General features: G+C 38.2%; 1 protein-coding gene across 3 annotated transcripts in view; it reads left to right on the forward strand.

Annotated features, from left to right (window-relative positions):
• LOC101416136 (zinc finger protein 596-like) overlaps positions 1 to 21,863 on the forward strand; it is a 54,072-nt gene that overhangs the window by 27,052 nt on the left and 5,157 nt on the right. Inside the window, exons 1-2 of one of the 3 annotated variants that reach the window (XM_023584131.2) lie at positions 1,198 to 1,280; positions 20,003 to 20,079. In XM_023584131.2, the coding sequence (XP_023439899.2) occupies positions 20,077 to 20,079 (3 nt within the window). In that variant the 5' untranslated portion in view covers positions 1,198 to 1,280; positions 20,003 to 20,076. Of the gene's footprint in view, positions 1 to 1,197; positions 1,281 to 16,893; positions 17,166 to 20,002; positions 20,080 to 21,863 lie in introns of those variants that run through there. The other 2 variants (XM_071207808.1, XM_004476693.3) reach the window with 2 other exon arrangements.

Here is a 21,863-nt window from a genome sequence, read left to right on the forward strand (position 1 = left end):
TAAACCCTTCAGGTGTGCAAATAGGTCTTTGATTTTAGCTCTTTCTTCTTTTTTAATATAAGCACTTAATGGCTCCAAATTTCCTTCTTAGTAATTCCTTTGATGCATCCGATATGTTTTTGGTGTATTGTGTTCTTGTTTTCATTTGTCTTGAGCTATTTACTGATTTCTCTTTTAATTTCTTATTTAACTCACTGAATGTTCAAGAGTGTATTGTTTAACCTCATATTTATGGATTTTTCCCTTTTCTACCTGTTATTTCCAATTTAATTCCATTATGATTAAAGTGTTTTGTATAATTTCATTGTCTTTAAATTTATTGAGATCTGATTTATGTCTCATATAGGGTCTATCTTGGATACAGATCCGTGAGCACTTGAGAAGAATATATATCCTGCTGTTTTGGATGCAATGCTTTATAAATGTCTACTGGATCTAGTTCATTAATCATTTTATTCAAGCTCTCAGTTTCCTTAGTCAAAATCTTTGTCCTGATGTTCTATCTAATGCTGAGAGAGGAGTGTTGAAGTCTCCAGCTATTATTGTAGAGATGTCTGTTTCTCCCTTTAGTTTTGCCAGTGTGTGTCTCATGTACTTTGGGGTACCTGTGTTAGGTGTGTAAATATTTATTATAGTTACTTTTTCTTGGTAAATTGTCCCTTTTGTTAATATATAGTAACCTACTTCATCTCTTAAAACAGTTTTGCAATTAAAATCTATTTTATCCAATAATAGTATCACTATACCTGCTATTTTTTAATTGGTCTAACCTTTCACTTTCAGCCTGATTGTGTTCTTGCACCTAGAGAGATTATCTTGTAGACAAAAAATAATATGGCTCATGTTTTTTATCCAATCTTCATATCTTTTAATTGGGCAGTTCAATCCATTAACATTCAGTGTTACTACTGTAAAGGTGTTACTTTTTCCATTTTATCCCTTGTCTTTCTGTTGTCTGTCTTTTAACCCTTCAATTTCTCTTACTTATGTTCTTCATTTCTACACTTTGTCTGGTGCTCTCTCCCTTGTCTTTTCCTATCAGGCTGTAACATACTGTTAATATCACTTATATATTCTGTGTCCTGGTAACATACTTTCTCCGTTTTTGTTTTTCTGTAAAGATTTTAAACTGGCCTTCATTTCTGAAGGATAGTTTTGCTGGACAAAGAATTCTTGACTGGCAATTTTTCTCTTTCAGTACCTTAAATATATAGTACCACTGCTCTCTTGCCACCATGGTTTCTGAAGAGTGATTAGCACTTATCCTTATTGTCTCCTTGGTAAGTAACATTTTGCTTTTCTCTTGCTGCTTTCAAAATCCTCTATCTTTGGCCTTTGACAGTCTGAATAGTAGATGTCTTGGAGTTGGTTTATTAGGATTTGTTTTGCTTGGTATACATTGTCTTTCCTGAATATTGATATTCATGTCTTCATAAGGATTGGAAAATTTTCAGTATTTCCTCAAACATTCTTTCTACCCCTTTTCCATTCTTTTCTCTTTCTTGGACACCTATAATGAGCATGTTTGTGTGTTTTATGTTATCATTCATTTCCCTGAGACCCTGTTCAATTTTTTGCATTTTTTCCCTCTGTCTCCTCTTCTTTCTTTTCAATTTCAAATGCCCTATCTTCAAATCCACTTAATCATTATTTAGCATTTTAAATCTGCTGTTATATGCCTCTAATGTATTTTTTTTTGCTTTTTATTTTATTGAAGTGTATCATTCATACATGAATATACATAAACAATAAATATATAGTAAAAGTTGTGAACTTATAAAATAAACATGCATGCCCTCATACAGGGGTCCCATTTATCACCCCATCACCAACACATTGCACTGTTGTGAACATTTCTTACAAACTATGCAAGAGCATTATCAAAATATTACTACTAACTATAGTTCATAGCTTACATTTGGTCTATTTTCCCCCAACCTATTTTTTAAAAATATATTTTTGTTACAGAGATTTTGACCTTAACAATCATCCATATGTGTAGAATTCCCTTATAATACCCCTTCACCAACACACCACACCATGGTGTAATATTTGTTACAGGTTATGAGATGATATCATCAGATTATTAATACCAGCCATGGTCCATAGCATGTACTTTTTCCATACCCCCTCATTATCAACACAGTACATCTTTGGCGTTGATGCAAGAATATTACAGTATTCCTGTAACCAAGGTCTGTAAGTCATACCAGTTTCATTTTTTCCATGCTTCTCCACATTCCCACCACCCTGCAATAGTGCTGTATCTCCACTCTAGCTCATAGAAGGACACTTTTGTATCTGTACCATCAACCACAGTTCTCATCCACCTCTGGGTTCACTGTGTTATTCAGCCCCTAGATTATTCTCTAGCTTTCTTACAGTTGACATTTACATCCCTAAACTACCCTTTTCAGCCATAATCCTATTTATAAACCAGCTGCTACTTACTATAATGTGTTACCATCAACTATCCTTTTTCACAATTTTACAGTCAAGTTAGTTAAAACTTCTACATATATTAAGCATCGGTATTCCTTCTCAGCCCTTCTTTTATCTCCAGATAACCTAATTTTGCTCTTTGATCAATTTCTCTTTTGCCTCGTGGTTTCATTTCACATCTCTTCTGTGACTTTTAGTCGATAATGGACAGCAACCATCGCAAGGAACAGAGAGAGTCTGCAACTGCAAACAAGATAGTCCTATCCATCTGCCCTATGGGATCTAAGTCCCCTCTCAATTAGAGGTGGAGTAGGCATCACCATCTCAGAATCCTCATGATTGGGGAATGAATGATGGACTAGAGTAGACTTACTGATATTCTAATAAGTAGACTTATTGTGATCCTAGCAATGGAAGAAATTATATCATTGATGTGTAGACAGTGGCCACTGCAGGTTCTGAGGGAAGAGAGGGAAGAACAGGTGGAATATGGAGATATTTTGGGCCTTGAGAATTGCCTGAATAACATTGCAATGACAGATACAAGCTATTATATATCTTGTCATAACTTAAAAAATTATGCAGGAGAGGGTGTAAAGTACAATGTACACTATAATTCACAATTAGTGGCAGTGTTCCAAAATGTGTTCATCAATTGTAACAAATGTACCACACTAATGAAGGATGTTGTTAATGTGGGAAAATGTGAGTGGGAAAGGGAATGGAGCGGGGCATATAGGAATCCCCTATACTTTTTATGTAATAATTATGTAACCTAAGTATCTTAAAAAATAAAAATAGGAAAGTATATATATATTTTAAAGCCCTAAAGCCAATCCTAAAACAAAAACAAAAAAAAACTGAAGCCACAGAAGGGGATAAATTCATTCCAGTGGATTAGATATTGGAGAATGCCTACAAAATCTTCATGGAAACCATTTATGCCCCTTATTATAAATAAGTAATTTCTTCCTCAAATATCACAGCCAGAGACAGACTAAGAGAATTACTGTATGTAAGTGCTAACTCATAGATGAACTAAAAATAATTTTTATGGTCAAATAAGACTGTGACATGTGTCATGTGGATATCTGCAGGTAAGGCAATCCCCACATATCCCAACAGCTAGAGGATGGCACACTGAAGATACGGGCAAGAAATTCTTCTTTTAAGGGGGATCTGTGTGGGGCATCTTCATGTCCATTAGTTCATTCATAATTCCACTTGCATCTGTTTTTAAAAACTTTTAATTGCAGTAACATTGTATTATATTCACAGTGTTCTGCTACCGTCACTGCCATTACTCCTTATTTTTCATCTCCTCAAACAAACTGCTTACCACTAAACTATAATTCCTTCTTCCCACCCACCCCTGTCTTTGGTAATCTAAAACTACCATCCATCTCCATGAAGTTTGGTTCTTCTAAGTATTTCATATAAACAAAATCAAACAATATTTGTCTTTCTGCTTCTTGTTTATTTCATTCAGCCTGGTGTCTTCAAGGTTTTTCCACATTGCAGCATGCATCAGAATTTCAGTTGAATGGTATTTTATTTTCTTTTAGTTTGCTAAGTTCCTGAAGGCAATAGACAAGAAATGGTTTTGTTTTTAAAACGGGGGTTTATTAACTCACAAGCTTACAATTCTGAGGCCATGAAAATGTCCAAATCAAGGTATCATCAGGCCATGCCTTCTCCCCTAAGACCAACTGCTCATGATTCTGAATTCTTCTGTCACATGGCAGCATCTGCCAGTCTTAACCTCCTTTCATGGGTTTTGTTGCCTTCCGCTTCTTGGTCCTGTGACTTTCTCTCTCAGCATCTGTGAGTTTTTCTCTGTGTATTCATCCCACTTTTAAAGGACTTCAGTAAGAGGATTAATACCCACGCTGACTATTCTGAAGTTGAAGTAACCTAATCAAAAGGTCCTACCTACAATAGGTTCATACTCCAGAAATGGACTAGCCCTAAGGACATAATTTTTCTGGGGTCCATATAAACCTCAAATTACCACACTCTACCCTCTGGACCCCAAACAGACCTGTTCTTTCCACATGCAAATATTTTCATTCCTTCATAATATTTTAAAATTTCAAATCATTTCAGTAAAAAAAAGTACAAAGTCTCATCAAAATCATTTATGGTTTTGGTCTGTCCTGGGTCAGAATTCGCCTTTGGCTGTGACTGTGTTAAACTTAGGACAAGTTATGTGTTTCCAGTATACAAAGGAAGAACAGTCATAGAATAAATACTCCCATTACTATAGGGAGAAATTGGAAGGAAAACAGGGGTCATGGGTCCCAAACAGTTCTGAAAAACTGCAGGGCATATTCCATTAGATTTGAAGGTTTGGGAGTTATCTATGGAATTCTCCTCTGAGCCTGATGGAGCAGCAGCCCTACACTTTGCAAGTTGCTTGTCTAGCAGCTGTGCTCTCAGCTGCACCCTCATCAAGCAGCATTGGTGTGGTAGCTGAACTCTAGGTACAACCTCTGAAGGCACTGGGTTGATGGCCAGACTCTCTGCAGTCCCTGGAACAGAGTCAAGACTCTCACAATAGTGGGATGGTGGCCAGACTCTCCCTAATCCCTGGGGAATGTGCTCTGCCTCTTCAAAGACTGGGGTGGCAGCACTCTTCCTGAACAATGGGATGAAAGGCCCACCCTTGTCACCTGTTAGGGCATATTTACCTTTTCCACACATTTGTGTGGGCTAGCTGTCTTGGCCAGAGAAGATGTCTTCAGTCAAGACCTCAGCTACCTTGGTCATTTTTCCTTCAGTCTTCCCTTTCCTATCCCTTTAGTCCAGGCTAGCAGTGGTTCTGTTCAAACAGATATCACAAATTTGTAAGTTCCTCATGTAACACATGAGGGTTCTCAACTGTCAGACTGTAAGACCTTCCACAAATCCTTTCTGGATAACTGCATGTCCAGTCTTGACTTGCAAGGAAAGAGCCTCTTGCTTCTATGTTCAGTTAAATCATCACACAGGGCACTATTCTCTGGGGACTTGTTTTCTGGAAGCTCAGAATTTTTGAAACCATCAATTTCTGATTTCCTTTGTACCCAAGAGTTAAGTTTTCAGCTTATCTCTTGCCTCTTGCATTTTACTATAAACTGCAAGGAGAAATCAGGCCACACTTTCCACATTTAGTTTGGAAATCTCCTCAGGTAAATAGCCAAGCTCATCATTTGCAAGTTCTGCCTTCCACTTCATATCAGAACACAATTGTGCCAAGTTCTCTGTCACTTTAAAACAAGGGTTGCCTTTCTTCTAGTTTGCAGTGACACATTCATCATTTCTAAAGCTTTATCAGAAATACTTTTAGCATCCATATTTCTACCAACAATGTTTTCAAAGCAAACTAAGCCTTTTCTATCAATCACCTCACAGTTCTTCCAAAATCTACGCCTTACCCATTTATGAAACGTTACCTACATTTTTGGCATTTGTAATCACAGCACTCCCCTTTCCAGTAACTGAAATTTGTTTTAGTTTACTAAGCTGCCAAAAGCATATCCCAGAAATCTGTTGGATTTTACAGTGGCACTTATTAACTCACAGTTTTCAGGTCATCAGAATGTCCACATCAAAGTGTCAAGTGATATTTTCTCCCCAAAGACTGGCTGTTGGCAATCATGAGCTCCACTGTCACATGGTGGCATCTGTCTGTTGGTCTCCACCTTTTCTCCTGGGTTTTGTTGCTTTCAGCTTTTTTTTTTTAAAGATTTATTTATTTATTTTATTTAATTCCCCCCCTCCCCCGGTTGTCTGTTCTCTGTGTCTATTTGCTGCATCTTGTTTCTTTGTCCTCTTCTGTTGTGGTCAGTGGCAGGGGAAGTGTGGGCGGCGCCATTCCTCGGCAGGCTGCACTTTCTTTCGCACTGGGCGGCTCTCCTTGCGGGGCGCACTCCTTGCGCGTGGGGCTCCCCTATGCGGGGGACACCCCTGTGTGGCAGGGCACTCCTTGCACGCATCAGCACTGCGCATGGGCCAGCTCTACACCGGTCAAGGAGGCCCGGGGTTTGACCCACGGACCTCCCATGTGGTAGACGGACGCCCTAACCACTGGGCCAAGTCCATTTCCCGCTTTCAGCTTCTTGGTTCTGTGGTGTTCTCTTTGACTTTCTGAGGATTTCTCTCTGTGTATTCATCCCATTTTTAAAGGACTCCAGTAAGAGGATTAAGACTCACCCTGGCCATTCCTTAATTGAAGTAACTGATTCAAAAAGTCCTCCCCACAATAGGTTCATGCTCCAGAAATGGTCTAGCCCTGAGGACATGGTTTTTCAGGGGTTTGTGAAAGCCTCAGTCTATCACATAGGTATATATCACATTTTATTTATCCTTTCCTCTATTGATGAACACTTGGTTTGCTTCCACCTTTTGGCTATTTTGAATAGTGCTATTGTAAATCGTATTGGTGTACAACTATATGCTCAAATTTTTGCCTTCAGTTCTTTTAGGTATATACCAAGAAGTTGTATTGCCGGGTCATATGGCAATTTTATTTTAAATATTCCGACAAACTGCCATCCTGATTTCCACAGCAGTTATACTGTTCCACAGTGCTACCAACAATATATAAGTGTTCCTCTTTTTCTGCATACTTGCCTACAATTATTATTTTCTGCTTTTTTTAAAAAAAAAATAGCTTTATAGTGCATGGGATGTGGTATCTTGTTGCTTTGATTTGCATTTCCCTGTTGAGCAATGACACAGAGCATCTTTTGATTTGCTTTTTTGGCACACTTATTATCTTCTTTAGAAAAATGTGTATTCAACTCATTTGACCATTTTTTAAATTGGGTTATTGGTCTCTTTCTTGTTGAGTTATATAATTTATATAATCTGGATAGTAAACCCTTATCAGATATGTGGTTTGAGATTATTTCCTTCCATTTTCTTAGTTTTCTTTTTACCTTCTTGATACTGTTCCTTGATGTACAAAATTTAAAATTTGGACAGTGTCAATTTTATCTATTTTTTTCTTTTGCTGCTTGTGGTTTTGTTCTATCTAAGAAATCACTATCAAATCCACAGTTATGAAGTTTTCCCCGTTTTCTTCCAGGAGTTTAATGGTTCATTTTGTGTGTACATTTTGTGACATTAAGAAACAATTTTTGTATTTGTACAAGTACCAAGGCCCTGTTTGGATTCTGTTCTCCTTGGAGAAGTGGTCCTCAAACTTTGATGGCTGTTGAAATCATCTGAGGACTTTTCAAACTGTGAATACCCAAGCTACATCCACTAACAATTAAATTTTAAGCTCATGTTGAGACCCAGGCATTAGAATATCCTTTAAGCTCCAACCTAATTTCAATGCACAGAGGCATGGGAAGCGGATTTGGCCCAATGGATAGGGTGTCCGCTTACCAGTTGGGAGGTCAAAGGTTCAAAGCCAGGGCCTCCTGACCCATGTGATGAGCTGGCCACGTGCAGTGCTGATGCGCGCAAGGAGTGCTGTGCCACACAGGGGTGTCCCCCACATAGGGGAGCCCACGCGCAAGGAGTATACCCCGTAAGGAGAGCCGCCCAGTGCACAAAAAGTGCAGCCTGCCCAGGGTGGCGCCGCATACACGGAGAGCTGACGCAGCAAGATGACGCAACAAAAAGAGACACAGATTCCGGGTGCCGCTGACAAGAATATAAGCGGACACAGAAGAACACACAGCAAATGGACACAGAGCAGACAGCTGCGGCGGGGAGGTAGGGAAGGGGAGAGAAATAAATAAAAAATAAATCTTTTAAAAAAACTGCACAGAGGCATTTGAGAGCCATTTTCCTAGAATATGTGTTGCTGTATGGAAAATTCCTACACTGAAATATATAAATAGTCATAAACACAAACATTGCATGTATTTTTAATAAAAAGAAAACTAACTTCTTGTATATTAGCATAGATGAGCATTTATCAAACATTTTTCTATTAATTGCAATTGTATTTAGGTGAAAATATTTCACTAAAGACAAGGAATTTATTAATATGAAATGAACTTGAATTCCACTCAAATATAAATTTCAGTTCTTATTGAGAAGACAGTAAAGTTATTTGTACACTCTGTTAGGTACTTAAATTTTAAATTTTCTCATTTTTTTTCTCCATGCACTCTGATACGGTTTTTCTGATACGGTTTAAACTGTTTCCAGTTCAATCCACTACCCTTGAGAGACTGGTTACCTCTATTTTAATGAATCCACTCAGTTGCTTCTTCATTTCTTTTTTAATTAGAGAAGTTATAGGTTTACAGAAAAGTCATGCAAAAAAATACAATGTTCCCATATCCCCTTCTATTGTTGACACTTTGCATTAGTGTAGTACCGTTATTATAGTCGGTGAAAATATTAAAATATTACTGTTAACTATGGTCCATGTTTACATTAGGTCTATTTTCCTTCATATATCACCACTCCATTGTTAACACTTTGTTATAGTGTCATACATTTGTTATAATTCACGAAAGAACATTCTTATATTTGTATTATTAACCACAGTCCATTGTTCACAATAGGATTCACTATGTTACACAGTTCCATGTTTTGTTGTCTAACTTTCCTTCTGGTAACATGCATGACCCAAAACTTCCCCTTTCAACCAAACTTACAAATATTACTCAGCACTGTTAAGTACACTTCCAATAATGTGCTACCATCACCATTATTTCCAAATATTTACAAACAACCTAATTAGAAATTCTGTACATGTTAAGCATCAGCTCCCCATTCTCTACCCACATTCTGTCACCTGGTAACCTATATTCTATAGGTTATAGAATAACTCAATGATTTTGCTTATTCTAATTAGTTCATATCAGTGAGATAGTATAATATTTGTCCCTTTGTATCTGGCTTATTTCATTCAATGTCATTCCTTAATGTTTACTTATGTTATCATATGCATAATTTTGTCCTACAAATGAATAATACTCCACTGTATGACTATACCTACATTTTGTTTATCCATTCATCCATTGATAGAAACTTGCATAGCCTCCATCTTTTGGCATTTGTAAATATTGCCGCTGTGAACATCAGTGTGCAAATGTCTTCAATTCCCTGCTTTCTGTTCTTCTAGGTATGTACCTAGTAACAGGATTGCAGGATTGTATGGCAATTCTATGCTTAACTTCCTAAGGAATGGCCAAACTGTCTTTCACAGTGGCTGAACCATTTTATATCCCATCAGGAGTGAATGAATGTTCCTGTTTCTCCAGATCCTCTCCAAGATGTGTAGTTTTCTGTTTTTTCAATAGTGGCCATTCTATTGGGTGTGAAATGACATCTCATGGTGGTTTTGTTTGGCATTTCCCTAATAGCTGGTGATGTTGAGCATCCTTTCATGTGCTATTTAGCTGTATGTATTTCCTTTTTGTAAAAATATTTGTTCAAGTCTCTTGTCCATTTTAAAATTTGATTATTTGTCTTTTTATTGTTGAGTTGAAAGAATTTGTTATGTATCCTGGATATATACTGAGTATGTGATTTCCAAATATTTTCTCCCATTAAATAAGTTGCCTTTTCAGTTCCTTGACAAAGTCCTTTGAAAGCACAAAAGTTTTTAATTTCGAGAAGGTCCCATTTATCTTTTTTTTTTTCTTTCATTGCTTGTGCTTTGGGTGTAAAGTCTAAGAAACCATTAGCCTACCACAAAATCTTGAAGATGACTCCCTACATTGTCATGTAGGAGTTTTATTGTCCTAGTTCTTTTCTATAGGTCTCTGATCCACTTTGAGTTAATTTTTATATAAGGTGTGAGATCGAGGGGTCCTCTTTCATTCTTTTAGCAGCCTTGTCAAATATCAATTGGCCATAGATCTGGCTGTCTGTTTCTGAAATCTCAGTTCAATTGCTTTGGTCAGTATATCTATCTTTCTGCCAGTATCATGCTCTTTTGACCACTGTAGCTTTGTAATATGCTTTGAAAATCAGGAAGTGTGATTCCTCCAACTTTGTTCTTCTTTTTGAAGGTTTCTAGCTATACAGTGCCCCTTACTCCTACAAGTAAATTTGACAGTTTGCTTTTCCATTTCTGCAACTACTTTGCATTATTTTTTTTAATTCTTTTTTTTTTTTCAGGAGGTACCAGGGAGTGAACCCAGGACCTTGCACATGGGGAAGCAGGCACTCAACCACTGATCCACATCCACTCCCCAATGAGAGTTGGCCTTTTTGTTTGCTTATTTTTGGGAGGTAGTGAAGGTCAAACCCAGGAACCCATACATGGGAAGTAGGCACTCAACCACTTGAGCTACATATGCTCCCTGTTTAAATTTTGATTGAGATTGTAGTGAATCTGTAAATGAGTTTGGGGAAGATTGACATCTTAATGATATGTAGTCTTCAAATCCATGATCATTCATTTGGGTCTTCTTGGATTTCTTTTAGCAGTGTTTTTTAGTTTTTGCATAAAAATCCATCATTGGTTAAGTTAATTCCTGATATTTGGTCTTTTAATTGATACTGTGACTTGAAATTTTTTCTTGATTTCTTCCTGACATTGCTCATTATAGTGTATAGAAACTGCTGATTTTTGCATATTGATCTTGTAGCCTGCCACTTTGGTGAACTTGTTTATTAGTTCTATAGCTTTGTTGTAGATTTTTCATGACTTTCTATATATAGGATCATGTAACTTGCAGTTAGAGAAAGTTTTATTTCTTCCTTTACAATTTGGATGCCTTTTCTTTTTCTTACCTGACTGCTCAAGGTAGAATTTATAGCACAATGTTGAACAACAGTGATGACAGTGGGTATCCTTGTCTTATTCCTGAACTTAGAAGGAAAGCTTTCAGTCTTTCACCAGTTTATGATGTTAGCTGTGAGTTTTTCATATACACCCTTTATCAAGTTGCTTCCTTTCTATTCCTGTCCTTTGAAGTGTATTTATCAAGAAGGGATGCTCGATTTTGTCAAATGACTTTTCTTTGTCAATTGATATGATCATAGAGGTTTTTCCCTTTTGATTTGTTAATGAGGTGTATTGCATTTATAGTTGTTCTTGTGTTGAACCACCCTTGCATCCCTGGGATAAAACCTACTTGATCATGGTGTATAATTCTTTTAATGTGCTGTTGGATTTGATTTACAAGTATTTTGTTGAGCATTTTTGCATCTATATTTGTTAGAGAAGTTTATCTGTAATTTCTTTATAGTATATTTATCTGGCAATGGTCTTAGTGTGATGTTGGCTTCATAGAATGAGGTAGGTAGTATTCCTTTCTCCTCAATTTTTAGAAGAGTTTGAGCAGGATTGGTATTAAATCTCATAATGATTGGTAGAATTTACCTCTGAAGCCAACTGGTCCTGTGCATTTCTTTTTCGGGAGGTTTTGATGACAGATTCAATTTCTTTACTTGTAATTTATCTCATGAGGTCTTCTCTTTCTTCTAAGATCAGTGTAGGTTGTTTGTGTATGTCTAAGAATTTGCCCATTTCATCTGGTTTTCTGCTTTGTTGTTCATAGAACCTTATGATCCTTTTTATTTCTGAGAGGTCAGTAGTGGCCACTCTCGTTTCTTATTTATTTGCGTAATCCATTTTTTTCCTTTGTTATTGTAGCTAAGGGTTTGTCTTTATTTTTTCTTTTCTTTTGCGGCACTGTGAACTGGGGATTGAACCTGGGACCTTGTATGTGGGAAGCTGGCACTCAAACACTGAGCCACATTGGCTTCCCTGAGTTGGCTTTTTCATCTGTCTTACTTGTTATTTTGTTTTTTTGTTTCCTCAGGAGGTACCAGGAGCTAAACCCAGGACCTCCCGTTTGGGAGACGGGCTCTCAACCACTTGAGCCACACCTGTTCCCCAAGAGTCTGTCAATTCTATTGATCTTCTCTGAGAACCAACTTTTGATTTTTTTAAATTGTCTATTGTTTTTTGTTTCTTAAATTCATTTATTTCTGTTTTATTCTTTGCTCTTTCTTCTTCTTGCTTTGGCATTAGATTGCTGTTCTTTTTCTAGTTCTTTCAGGTGTGGGATTTGGCTTTATCTCTTCTTTTTTTTATTTTATTTTATTTATTCATTTTTTAAAAAAACATTACATTAAAAAAATATGAGGTCCCCATTCACCCCCACCACCCCTACCCCACCACGTCCCCACAGTAACACTCTCCCCCATCATCATAACACATCCATTGCATTTGGTGAGTACATCTCTGGGCATCGCTGCACCCCATGGCCAATGGTGCATACCATAGCCCACACTCTCCCACGTTTCATCCAGTGGGCCATGGGAGGACATACAATGTCCGGTAATTGTCCCTGCAGCACCACCCAGGGCAACTCCAAGTCCCGAAAATGCCTCCACATCTCGTCTCCTCCTCCCATTCCCTACACCCATCAGCCATCATGGCCACTTTTTCCACACCAATGCCACATTTTCTCAATTATTAACCACAATAGTTGATGAATAGAATATCATTAAGTCCAGTCTAATCCTTACTGTATTCCTCCTTCCTGTGGACCTTGGCTTGGTTGTGTCCATTCCACATCTATGTCAAGAGGGGGCTTAGATTCCACATGGATACTGGATGCAATCCTCCTGCTTTCAGTTGTAGGCACTCTAGGCTCCATGGTGTGGTGGTTGACCTTCTTCAACTCTATGTTAGCTGAGTGGGGTAAGTCCAATAAATCAGAGTGTAGGAGCTGAGGGCAGGCTCAGGGCCTGGCTATCATATTGTCAGTCCAGAGATTCAGATCCCCTAGATATATCTTAAACCCCAGCACCAACTACAATTCCAGTAAAGTAGCAGGAAAGGCTTGTGAAAAGAGATCATATCTGAGTCCAGCTCCATCACGCAGAAACACCAACTCCAAAGAGGGGCCAACTGACATGGCAGTGAACTCCATCTGCCATGACCATAGAACCTCTGGGTCTCTTTAGCCCTCAAAAGAACCAATACCTGGGGTAGTATCTACTTTATCTGTCTCTGAGACTCTGCTCAGGTGTGCATAAGGGCAATCATTCTGACAACCTCCAGACTCTTTTTTAGAGAGTCATAGCCATATAAACTCATTTGTCCTTTCTATTTCCCCCTTACTTTAGGTCAAACAGCATTTTTAACTCCTGTTATTATATGTAGACAGGGATATTCCGCTGGTCCGTTTTGAACCTTTAATTTAAGGTCATTTTCTAGTTACGTCATCAGCTGGTACTTGGTAGTGATCCCTCGGTGCCAGGGAGGCTCATCCCTGGGTGTCATGTCCCACACTGGGGGGAAGGCAGCGCATTTACATGCTGAGTTTGGCTTCGAGACTGACCACATTTGAGTAACATGGAGGCTGTCAGGAGGGAACTCTTAGGCACAGTGCTGCTCTAGCCTCGTTCTTATTTCAGGTATATAGGCTCACAAGCATAGTCATTAGTATCAGGGGCTCACTGTTGGACCCTCATTCCTTCCTGGTCCTTGCCGTTGCACCCAGGGGACTGCTGCTACTCCCCTAGGGACCATGACAGAGCCCCCCCCACCCCCGGCCAGGAACCCAGTACCCCCCCAGCTGTTGTTTTTAATTGTTTCCACTATGAGTATATCCAAACATTTCCTTGCACCCTGGACACATGCCCTGTATAACTCCCTGTCAACCATATGTCCCCTGTCAATAACATCCCATACCAGTATTCCTCCACTGTCATTGTTGAACCACTCTGTGATCTAAAACTTCCTGAAAAGTCAAGCCCAATATAATGCCAGGTTCCCTTAATAGTAAAATGGAATATAGCGATAAGTTTAAAGGTTAGATATAGAATACATATCGATTTGGAAAAATTCTACATCCTATCTTTTTCTTTTCTTTTTTCCTAATTATTGAGCTTCTCTTCACAAGAGCATAGATCACAGTAATTCAAATATACAATATACAGTACTCCCACATATCCAATATAAAACCTTTTCCCTTCCACAGCGATAATCTTTTAACTTATTCATATCATATTTACTGAAACTGATGTACAGATATTGAGACAATAGCTTTCAAACAAGGTAACATTTGTGTTTACATTGTGGTTTATACTTTAGACTATACAGTTTTCTAAATTTTTAGTTATCCTATGTTTTACATTATGATTTACATTATTAGTCTGTCGTCCCCTATATGTTTTTGATGTAATATTACATGTTTTATATCCATCCTTGTGTACTATCTCTTCTTTTTTAATGTAGGTGTTTAGGGCTATGGATTTTCCTCTTAGCACTGGCTTTGCTGCACCGCATAATTTTTGAGATGTGCTTTCATTCATTTTGAGATATTTTCCAAATCTCTTGCAATTTCTTCTTCAACCTACTGTTTGTTTAAAAGTATATGGCTTAACTCCCATATATTTGTGAATTTTTCAGTTTTCTGCCTCTCGTTGACTTCTAGCCTCATTCCATTACAGTCAAAGATGTCCCTTTCTATAATTTCAATCATTTAAAATTTATTGGGACTTGTTTTGTTACCCAATATGTGGTCTGTTGTGGAGAATGATACATGAGCTCTTGAGAACATTATGTATACTGCTGTGTGGGAGTACAGTTTTCTGTATATGTCTATTAGGCCGAGTTCATTTATCAGATTATTCAAGTTCTATGTTTACTTATTGATCCTCTCTTTATCTATTGATTAGAGTAGTGCATTCACGTCTCCAACTATTATTGTAGGGCCATCTATTTCAGGAAAGATGTTTGAGTCCTTTATGATGACTCCCTGAAACTGTGTTTTCTTGGCCTGCCCAGCTGGTGGTGCTGTTCAGCAAACTGTTCTCTGTGTCTTTAAGACTCCACGGTCTGTCCCTGTTGGGTAGAGGGGTTTAAACAGTGACTGCTGCCATCTCTGTCTGGGCAGGCTGAAAGAGCAGCTCTGTGCCCAGTTCACCCAGCAATTCTAATTTGCTGATCAAAAGCCCTGATCATTGCCCTCCCTGTTCTTGGGGAACAGAGCCTTCACTTACCTTTGCATCTGCAGCAGCCCACCTGGGACCAAACCCCTTAATGGCTGCCTCAAAAGTAGGGGATGGGCACTGGCTTCCATGTAGCATAAGCTACCCATAGTTCTTTTTTTTTTTTTCTCCTCTGGGATTCACCAGGATTTGATCCTGGGGATCTCTGATGTGGAGAGAGGTTCCCTGTCACCTGCACCTCCTCAGTTCCTGGTTTCTGCTGCGTTTCACCTTGACTCTCCCCCTCGTCTCTCCTCTGTTGCATCATCATCTTGCTGTGTAACTCACTTTTGTGGACACTGGCTGACCACACAGGCATTCAGCTCACCACACGGGCACTCGGCTCACCACACAGGCACCCTTTCTCTTTTTTCTTTTTTACCAGGAGGCCCCAGGGATCGAACCTGGGTGCTGCCATATGGTATGTGGAAGCCCTATCACTTGAGCCACATCCACTTCCCACTCATAGTTCTTTACCACAGTTTTCTCAGCCTCTTCCTTCCACTTCCTTCTGGATGCTGTGCAATGTTCTCCTGACTTCTGGGACCCCAGAAGAGTAATTTTAGATAGTTCCTGCCTGTTTTGGAGGAGTGAGTCCTAAAGCTCCCCACCCATCTTCCTGGAAGTTCCCTCAGTAAGTATATGTTGAAATGAGTAAGTGTGGATTACAATGGGCAGTGAACCTTAGGTATGGTGAAGCTGGTATTTGGAAAGTGGATTCAGTGCAGTGCTAGGGACTTCTCCTACCTACCCAAGGCATGGGAAGTAATGTATGAACAGACTATAGTAACAGGAATTCTAGAACATGGGAACTCTTATTGAAATGAGAGGAGACATTCCTGGTAAAACATAAGTGTGACATGTAAAACTCTTAAGGAGCTTGAACACGGGAGATAGGCAAAGAAAATTCCAACTATAACCATATGTTTTTTAATCCATATATTTTCATATATTAATCATTCTGAACCTTTGTTTGTACCATACCATTTATTAAAACCATACCATTTATTAAAATGGTAAATTGACTTTCCAGTTAGTATGAAGATTAAATAAATATGTAAGTCTCAAAGCACATTTAAATACAATTTTTTTTTCAAAAGAGCAAGTTAATCTTCTATTTTTGATGCATTTTTATTTAACCTGGAATTGTGTGAAATTATTAAAAATGGTTTAGGGTACATTTTACAATATAGAAATTCTTCTGCATGTACTAATTAAGATTTCCAGGGATGTTACTGCTACTGATGATTAATATAATACAAGTATAGTGGTTTGAAACTGGATGTAGCTCAGAAAAACGTGTTATTAAATCTAATCCATTTCTGTAGGTTTGACTCCATTGTAAGTAGGACCATTGGATGAGGTTACTTTAGTTAAGGTGTGTCTCATCTCACTTAAGATGGGTCTTAATCCTATTACTGGAGTCCTTTTTTCCCCCCCTGAGATAGCTCCCTCATCTATTTGCTTGTTATTTTTGTTCATTGTTTGCTCATTGTTTTGCACTTGATGTCTGCTCATTGTCTGTTTGTATTTCTGTAGGAGTACCCAAGACCAAACCCAGGACATCCTGTGTGGGAGGCAGGCACTCAACTGCTTGATTCACATCCTCTCCCTGCTCATTTGTTTTTGCTTCTTGTCTGCTCATTGTTTTTTGCTCGTTGTCTGCTTGTTTTTACTCATCTGCTCATTGTTGTTTTTGTCATTGTCTGCTTGTTGTTTCTGTTTTATGCCTGCTCGTTGTCTGCTCATTGTTTTGTTTTGTCGTCTTTAGGAGGTACTGGGAACTGAACCTTGGTCCTCCCATGTGGGAGGTAAGTGCTCAACTGCTTGAGTTACGTCCACTCCCCTGGAGTCCTTTTTAAGAACATGAATTACAGACAGAGGGAGAGAAAGCCTTGGAAGCAAGAAGCTAAAATTTGATGGAACCCAGAAGAGAAGGGAGGGACCTGGAGATACACTATCACATGCTTTACCATGTGGCAGAGGAGCCAAGGACTGCTGGCAGCCAGTCCCAGAATACAAGTCTGTGGAGGGAAAGTATCACTTTAAGGCCTTGATTTGGCATTTCTTTTAGCTTCAAAATCATAAACTAAAATATTCTCATTGTTTTCAGTTGACCCTTCATGGTATTTCCTTGAGGAGCCTAAGCTACTAAAACAAGATTTCAGCTACTACTTTCCTATAATATGAGATCAAACAAGTAGATTTTCCCCCAAATCCCTTCATTCTCTATCTTCAGGGCCTTCTAATCCTATAGGAATTTTGGGACATGATAATAACATATGGACATATGCTCTTCTGCTATTTTCTATTTCAGAGGGCTTTCAGGGTTAAATTTGTAGGGTGGAAGTCATTGGTCCTTCCAAGTGAAGCAAGTTTTTTAATTGATCGGCCTTATAATAACATATATTCTTAAGCTGGTTAGTATTCAAGATTATTCAAGGGAGAGCTTGAACTTAGTGTTAAGGGAGTCATAGTTGTAGACATCCCAAGTGGAAGAACCAAGATGACTTAGGGCAAGTGTACCTAGAATGGTAGCTACAGGGTAGAGCAAGAAGAGAGTGAAAGTCCAGAGGAGTGAATTGGATTTTGAAGAACCAGTTAGTACTGGTTCAATAATAATTATACCTGAGAAATTCAAGAGGAATGTATCTGGAGGTAGAGACCCAATTCCAGATGTGACATGAGTCAAGAATTCCTGTTTCTGAATCAGGGAGGAATTGAAAATCTCTGAATACTGTGAGCTACTTAATATATAAAACTGAGTAATTATGATCATGTTATCTGCACATAGGAAAGTTTTACTTCTTTTCCAATTTAATGCCTTTTATTTATTTATTTTTCTTGCATAATTACTCTTGGTAGAACTATCACTACAATGAATGACAGTGATGACAATGGGCATTCTTATTTTGTTCCTGATCTTAGGGGAAAGCTTTCAGTCTTTTGCCACTGAGTATGGTGTTAGCTGTGGGTGTTACATATTTGCCTTTATCCTGTTGAGGGTGGTTCCTTTGTCTTAGTTTGCCAAAGGCTGCCAATGCAATATACCAAAAGGGTAGTGGGAATTTTATTTAGGATAAAAGCTTACAGTTCCAAGGCCATGAAATGTCCAAATCAAGGCACCATTAGAGATGCTTCCTCAGCAAGGGTTGGCTGCTAGAAGATCCTGGAGTCCTGCTACATGGCAAGGCAAGATGGTGGGTCTGCCAGTTTCTCTCTCCTTTCATCCAGAGCTCTGCTGTAGATGGCCAGGCATCTCTCGCTGGCCTTGTCTCCTTGAGCTTCTTGGGGCTTCTCTGTCTTTCTGCAGCTGTAGGCGAACCTGGAGTCCTCTCCCTCACATGGCAGGGTCAGAATGGCAGAGCTCCCTTTCTCTGTTTCTTTGTTTTCAGTTCTTGGTTTATATAAGACTATAGCAAGAGGGTGGAGGCCCAACCTGGGTTATACCTCACTGATGTGTTCCAATCAAAAGGTCCCTTAACTGAATCTAATGCAGTCAAATTGTACCACGCCCACAGGAATTGATTAATTCAAAGGACATGATCTTTACTGGAATTCAGAAACTTCAGACCGTCACATTCCTTCTCTTCCTAGTCTTCTGAGTGTTTTTAGCAACAAGGAGTTCTGGATTTTGTCAGATGTCTTTTCTGTATCAATTGGGATGATCATGCATTTTCCTCTCCTTCATTAACGTGGTTTATTATATTAATTGGTTTCCTTATTTTTAAACCACCCTTGCATATCTGGGACATATCCTACTGGATCATGGCATATAATTCTTTTAATGTGCTGCTGGATCAAGTTTGCTAGGATTTTGTTGAGGATTTTTTTGCAGCTATATTCATTAAGGATACTGATTTGCAATTTTCATTTCCAGTGGTATCATTATCTGCCTTTGTTGTTAGGTCAGTGTTGGCCTCATAGAATCAGTCAGTCAATGTTGCCTCCTTTTCAATTTGTTTTGCAAGAGGTCGAGCAGAACTGGTGTTAATTTTTCTTGGAATGACACATAAGGCAAAATATTATGATTTTACATATAAGAAATAATCAGAATATACAAACCCATCAAGTCAGAAATTAGAATACAGTTTACCAAGCACTGGGGTGGTGAGTTAATATTTAGTACAGAATTTCTATTTGGACTGATGGAAAAATTTTGGTAATGAATAGTAGTAAATTGTATATTTGAAAGTGATTAAAGTGGGAAATTTCAGGTATCTATATGTTCCCAGAATAAAACTCTTAATAAACCATAGACCTGTACAAGACAGTGAATCCTAATGTAAACTAAGGACTACTTAATAGTATATAATTATAATATTGTTTCACCAATTATATCAAAAGTTAACACTAAGGCAAAGAAGATTATGGGAATGCTGTACTTTCTGCATCATTTTTCTTAAACTTAAAACTGCTCTAATTTAAAAAGTGAAAATTAAATATTTTTCATGTCCTTATCTCTACAATGAAAGTATTCATATCTTCTTCATTAACCTGATTAGTATTTCTCTTGGATCACAGTTCACATTTCCATTATAGTGCTGGGGTTATTCCCAGGTAAAGGTTTGGGTCAGGCAATTGTGACAAGTGGGTCAGGAAATTGTGGACAAATCTGGAATCTCATGGCGTCTTTCTCCATTCTCAGCTTTGAATCCCTACTGCTTTTCTGATTATGTGTGAAAACCTAGAGGAAGACAGTTGTCAGCTGAGCTGTTGACAATGGTGAGTAGGGAATTCTTTTTTCAACTGAAATTACACCTGTTTCAAGTAGAGAGTGGGTTCCTTCTGTTGTCATGGATGTCCTTAGCACACTCAGGAAATATTCAAGGTTCTGAGCTCTAGTTAAGTTTATCTAGATGTCTGGGATGATTGTGGTAGGTTAAGAGTACATCAATAAGTAATTCCCTTTCCAACTTTATACTGATTTGTTGCAGCCTCTATTTAAGGCTGTACATTCACTGTGGAGATGAGAGAGGTTTTCTTTTTCTCTTCTAGCCTGTGGTTTTATCGAACAAATATGCACTCACTGTTTATATTAATGCTTCCAGTTGGCTTTGGCGTGTGGTGAACTTGGGTAATAGACATAAAAAGAGCAAAAGTTTACCGCCCAGTAGGGAGCTGATGTTTCAGCAAATGAGTTTTTATTTTTATTATTTATTATTATTATTTTTTAGGAGGTACGGGGGATTGAAACTGGGACCTTATGCATGGGAAGTAGGAGCTCACCACTTCACTATACCTGCTCCCCAGCAGATGAGTTTTGTCAGTCGATTATTACAGACAGGTACTAGGTGGGAGGGCTGTTCATTGTTGAGATGAATAAAAGAGAGAACTAGTTAATTGAAGGAAATGAAGATTAATTAATTTTTTCCAATATTAAAAATGTAAATGCTTTGACAGAATGTAGTAGCACATTTTGAAAGCTTTAAAAATGATAACCAAAATTCTTCTCTTCACACTTGTCCCTAATTGCCCAATTTCCATTTTTGTCAATAACCTTTATTCAAATTTTATAAATGGAAGCAATGAATTGGGGGTTTAGTTTCTTTAATTTTAGCTGTTCATTCAGGAGGAGTAGTATAGTGGGTAGGGGGAAATTTATGACCCTGTAGACCTTTTAAGAATATGAGAGACCAGAAGTGATTGAGTCTTCTTTGACTCTTGAACATATGATAAAAATATAAGAGAGACTATGAAAACTTGTGTTTTGAGTCCCAGGGAAAGTTGAGAATGGGAGATCTTATACCACTAGAATGGGCAGGCTAGGACCACCCTTTGGTATAGCAATCTAGGGATCAATTGTGTGTGCTGGTGACCCATTGTATGTATATATTATGATGAGCACCTGAATTATGTAGAGTTGCATGAGGTAGCACCCACCAATCTCAAGTTTTTAAATGAAATCTGTTTAGTTCTGCAGCATGCTTACCTTTGCTGCAAGATTCTTTGCCATTTTAATGAATAATATACAAATAACTTGTGTTTAGATAGGAAGTACTTTACACACTACTCATTTGATTGCTCAAAACTACTAACAATTTGTTAAGTGACTTTATAGATGAGGGGAATTTGAAGTCATCTTGGAGAATAATTGTATTCATGGTTTACAACAGGCTTATCATTAATTTTTCTTTCCTGATGATGAGTCTGTAAATTTATATGAAATTGGTAGAGAAGAGTGTCTTAGTTATGAATGCTCAAGGGCAAATTGTATAGTCAGTATCTGTAGGTCATTATTTCCAGTTTATTGGGGAATTTCCAGCTCATATCACACCATGTCATGTGATATTCCTATTCCTTTATAAAGAAGTTTTAAGTGTTCATTTTGCATATGTGTCTAAGTGTACATGAAATTTAGATGGAGTTAATCACTATGAATGATCAGATTGCAATCCCAAAGACAGTTTGAGATTTCTCTACACAATCCCTGTTAGGTGCTGTCATCTCAGTCATCCTACTTTGGACATTGTTAATAGTTATGGCCCACTCTGAACCCAAATGTCCAT

The sequence above is a fragment of the Dasypus novemcinctus genome, chromosome 14 (genome assembly GCF_030445035.2).
Source record: "Dasypus novemcinctus isolate mDasNov1 chromosome 14, mDasNov1.1.hap2, whole genome shotgun sequence".
NCBI lineage: Eukaryota > Metazoa > Chordata > Mammalia > Cingulata > Dasypodidae > Dasypus > Dasypus novemcinctus.